The 5,077-nt window shown below is 49.2% G+C and overlaps 1 protein-coding gene across 1 annotated transcript; it reads right to left on the bottom strand.

Moving 5' to 3' along the window:
- Positions 1–206: 206 nt before the first annotated feature.
- KANK4 (KN motif and ankyrin repeat domains 4) lies at positions 207–5,033 on the bottom strand (the record flags this gene model as incomplete). The annotated part of the gene is made up of 5 exons (XM_009576458.1): positions 207–426; positions 718–805; positions 1,414–1,650; positions 3,042–3,153; positions 4,094–5,033. Coding segments are annotated over 5 exons (1,597 nt in total), but the record flags the coding sequence as incomplete, so codon positions are not given.
- Between the last annotated feature and the right edge of the window lie 44 nt (positions 5,034–5,077).

Raw genomic sequence — 5,077 nt, 5'->3', positions numbered from 1 at the left:
CCCCACCTCCGTCCTGTCTTCTGGGATGACCCTGGACCTCATTCACTGTTTGCCATGTCTGGGACTGTTGATGGATCCCTGTTACCTGGCTCTGCCGGCCATGGTCATCCCCTGTGGGACCATGCCCCATTGGCAAGAGCGACATAAAGTAATTTCCACACCCATACCCAACAAAAGCCATGGACGAGCAGAGTGGCTGTTCCTACCTGTGTCTAGCAGGAGCTTTGCAATTGGGAAATTGGAGTGGGAAATGCTGTAGTGAAGAGCCGTGTTGCCGTTCCTGTCGGCCAGGTTCACCACCATTGCCAGGAGCTGGGGCTGGATGGCCCCCAGAGCCTTGAGATACTCTGCGACCGCCTCCGGGCTGGAAGACTGGCGGCTCGACACCTGGAACCACTCCTGGCAGACGGTGCTCAGGACGTGCCGCTGAAAACACCAAGGTCTCACCGTTACCCCTGGGGTAGTCACCCTGCAAACCGGCCACTGCCCCGGCTCCTCGCCCCATGCCACTAGGTCCTGTGCTCTGGCATCGCCCAGCCGGTATTTAGCTTGTGGTTTTGGGATTACTGCTATAACTTAAGGGGGAAAGGAATTTCCTCTGGTAACTTGAATGAGTAAGCAGAGAAAGCCTACAACACGCCGTCAGGATAATCTTATCCATTAAATGTAACAGAGAGCGGGAACCGCGTCTGAAATGGGATTGAAAATTATCTGTACCAGATGCTTGTCGCTTGTGGTCCTGATTTCTGAGAGGTGCTTGCTGAGTAGCTGGCAGTCGGCGAGGAAATCTTCAGACGGTTTGCATCTAAAGGGAAAATACTTTTGTAAAGCCATCATGAGACAGAACTTGCAGGAGGTATTGAAGCAGGAAGGAGAACATGCAGTTTAGGTCAGCAGATGTTCAACACTTATTCAAGTGCTTAACTTTATGGCCACAAGTTGTCCCATTGACTTGACACAGACTTTAGGTACCAAGTTAAGCACTTAAATAGGTGTTTAAGTCCAGAGTCCCAGATCTGTATGGTCAACTTCATCTGTTACAAGAAGTCTTAAAGTGGGGAAAAAACCCCAAAACCAAAAAACAATCTTATTCGTGAATCTGCAAAGAACTTTACCTAGAAACTTTACTTGAGAGGGGAGAAATGAGCTAATTCTAACCAAGTATGACTCACTCCGCCTTTTCCACAGTCAAGCGTAGGGCCTGAATCAATCCCTATTAGATTCTGTAGTAACTCAAAAAACACGTAGCTCTTTAAAGCCTTTTCCCATGGCTACAGAGGTCTGTGGCTGCATTTCCACCGAGCAGATGAAGCACCAACCCCAGCCCTGTAGGAGTGACTGGACGCAGTGCCGTGCGTCCTGCGGCTGCAGAAACGTGATGGAAAGCACGATACTGTCTGGTTTTCTGGTTACCTGTCAGCCTTGTGCTGAGTGCAAGGTCCTGCTTCTGCCGATGGCTCCTGCAGGTCATCGTCCTCACGTCTCTCCTGCGAGGAGGTCCCCGATGAAGCCCCCTCGCTCTCACCTCCAGCTTTCACCTGTGCGGGCTCCAAATCATCGGCTCTTCTCTCCATCTCGCTCTCCGCGTCCCCGTCCCCGTCCGATGGGCTGTCTTCGCAACTTGTGTCTTCGCTTGAAGTCGTTTCGTAGCTATTTGAGGACACCACATGTTATTCATTCCTTCCCCTTCCGCAACCACGGGGCCTGACCAAGACTCATTGAAGACACCCACTGACTCCAATGGGCCTTGGATGAAGCCCGGAGTGATACGCAAGTTAAAAGGTTAGAGCCACAGCCAAATTTGGGGTTAGTCTTTTTTTTTTTTGGCTTCTTAAGCCAGCAGGAGTGTGATAGAAGCAGTTAATTAGCAGCAGGCAAGGTTATTTCAGGGACTACCCGGTTGGTTTGGAGGAACGTCCATCGCACAAGCCCCAGCGCGGCCAGGCAAGGGCTGCGTGCTGCTTCCCTGCTGGGAGCTGCTGGCACGCTGATGGGGAGCCGTGAGAAACACGGACCCTGTGGCAAGGTGGGACAGGCGGCATGTCGGCAACCTCGAGGACGGCTAGACAAAAGCTGTGTTTGCAGCTCCAGCACGGACCTGAGTCCACCATTCGACCAGCCCTGCTAGAGGAACCTCTCTTCTGGCTGTCCAAAAGTATTAATAATAATAACATCTTCCATGAGACAGAACATTTCACTCTGAGGGATCCCAAAACTTTTCTCAAACTACCTGAGATTCCTCTACTCACTACAAGTTGTACCCATTTCAGCGACCGTTGGTAGAAGAAGCTCTACACAACAAGAGCAAGTAATACCTGATGAACCCAACAGCAGTAGCCATCGAGCTGGGAAGCCAGAGAAGCGTATGTCAGCAAAAACCAGGATCCAAACTTGCCCACATAGCTGTTTGCACAGCGAAGAGACAGCGAAATGCGTCCTGCCCTCTTCACGCCAGCACGGGCTCCTCGGTAGAAGATGTGCCAGTGCTGCTCTTAGAGATGAATCTACAGCACACGTTGTTGTATCTAGTTAGCTCAACGGCCAAAGGGTGTTAGATACTGGGAACTGGGTGTTGGAGCACAGCCTAGAATACGGGCCTCCTTCACCCCGAGGTAACTCCTTATTTACTGAAACAGTCTTTTCTCAGTCCCTGAACCAACTTTTGTTGGCTGTCGCTGGAGCGTGGAGGCAGGTTAGCGGCAGCGTGCCCACCCAGGCAATGCTGACCCCCTCCAAAACCCACCAAAGTTAGTGGGAATCTTCCCGTGGACCCAGCTGGGTTTTGGATGAAGCCCCAAAAGATGGGTGTGCAGTCCCCAGGGCGTCCCTCGCTGCACGGAAAACACCAACGTCTTTTCTACAGGGTTACTTACAGGTTATCAGTGCTGGATTAAAGAAGGGAGGAAAGAGGCTCCATTTCAAATGGCCTTTTAATCAAGAGGTTTGGAGGGGAAAAGAGGGGAAAAAAAGAATGACTTCTTCAGCGACACAGAGGACATCACACGTTAAAAGGCAGTTTTATCTTCTGAACGGATGCTTACCCACCATTTACCCCAACAAACTGAAGATTCTTTTTGGTCCCATTGCCTCCTGCATGGAAACCATAACCTTTCTTTTTCATGATAGATTTAAGACTTGTGGTTGGAGAGATTTCTAGCAAAATACAAAATAATAGATTAATTAAGCAGATGTGCCATAATTATCAATTATTATTCCCAACCTCTAGCAACAAATTACAAATCACAGCCGTAAGCATCTTAGTTCATTTTAGGAGATGCTTTTTATGTCTTGCAAAGCTATCGATGCACCTGGCCACAATCAGAACCTGCCCTGCTACTTTTAAAATATGGGTCTCAAACGTCTCCAAGTGACTGGGAGTATAAAGGAATTGACTGGGAATAACATACATGTCCTATGAATATAAGTAGGTTTTACTTTTGTAATAATGTTTTCTTTTTTTATTTTTTTCAATAATAATGTATTGGAAATCTATATAAATCTCCTATAACACTACATGGATGAGTCTTTCCATCAGAGTTTGTATTGCTTATAAGTAAGAGGTCACTTATATATTTGCAAGCCCCACTGACAGTGAACAGGCAGCCTTCGGGTTTGGATTCTTATCTTCATATAAGCTAAAATTATTTTAGACGAACGGCCATGAGTGGGGACAGGTCTTTTCCCAGCCTAGTTGCTCAGTTAACTTGAATTGGTTTTGGTTCTGGTGAACTTCATGCTGATTTACCCCAGATGAGCATGAGTCCCATAACCTTGCACATGGAGATGTCCAATCCAATTAAGAAAAATGGTTATTTGATGGAATAATGGCCACTTTTGGAAATTGATCCTGCATATAACTGAGGCACAGCTTTATCAGCTCCTACATGGTTTTGTTTGCTTTTTTTATTTAAGATCACATAGCTTATGATGTGCAGAGATTTGCCTTTCTCATACATGTTTAGGAGGGGCTATTTCTGATCTGACTGACACTAATTATACCACCGAGCTCCACTGCATCACCCCTGCTCAACGCTTGAATAAATGGGAAGAGATTTGGCCCGGACACGTTGAAACCTATGCCAATATTATTTACCCAACTGTTGATAGCACGTGTTCGAATTCTCCTTATCCGCGGGCCCTTGCGTAGAGTAGGCAGACAGCAACGAGTTTAAGGAATTAACTAATTGGTTCTGAATGGAGCTGAGCTTGGAGGCCGGCTGTTTAATAGCGCTCGCTAACTCGGGGTAGCCGTGCTCCAAACACAGCCACTGCTCCTGCAAAAGCTCCTGGATTTTTTTTACGTATTGACCGATGGGGTCAACAGCAGGGAGATCCTCGTGCTCAGGGGGACCTTCCTCTTCCAGCCCATCTCGAGGTTTATCTTCGCCAAAGCCTGCCCTGTTTTCTCCTGTGTTTGAGCCAATTCTTGCTCCTCGATAGCTTTCTGCAGTCACCGCCTGAGCAGCGAGACCCTGGGTATCGTAGTTATTCCTGTGGTTTTGATTGTCATCGCTGAGGTGCTCATCAATCTTCAGTTGGGTGAAGCACGGTGCACGAAGGCCGGCCTCGATGTCGGCTTCACCAAAATGTCCTGGTCCCTCTCCACCGGCACCAGCGCAAGCGTCTGCCAGGCCCTGATCTCTCTGAGCGCCCGGCTCCATCGCCTGCGCGTTCATGTTGTCTGCTCTGCGGACGCTGCATCCTATGGATTTGGTGGAGACCGGGATATTTACGTTGATGCCTTTATCATGGGCTTGCTTGGCGCCAGTTACCTGCGAGAGGTCAGTGTTCACCGCAGCATCGTGCTGCTTGGCCTCTTTGGTGTTTTCCCGGCACAGCTTCTCTTCCAGCTGAGCTTTGGAGCTGGCCAGTAACTTAATGCTTTTCTCCTTCTCCTTGATCTCATGATCCTGCTGCTCCAGCACTGCCCTGATCTGCTCGAGCTCTTCTTTCTTCTTGCTCAGCTGCTCCTCCAGAGCAGCAATCTGCTGCTTCAGCACGACGACCCCGCCGGGCTCCCCTGCCTCACGAGGCTGAGGACCGCAGCTCTCCTTGTCCTCTCCAGCCTGGACGCTCC

Source organism: Fulmarus glacialis, unplaced genomic scaffold (genome assembly GCF_000690835.1).
Source record: "Fulmarus glacialis isolate BGI_N327 unplaced genomic scaffold, ASM69083v1 Scaffold40990, whole genome shotgun sequence".
NCBI lineage: Eukaryota > Metazoa > Chordata > Aves > Procellariiformes > Procellariidae > Fulmarus > Fulmarus glacialis.
The sequence above is the reverse complement of the archived record's forward strand: the minus strand, read 5'-3'. Positions and strand labels throughout refer to the sequence as shown.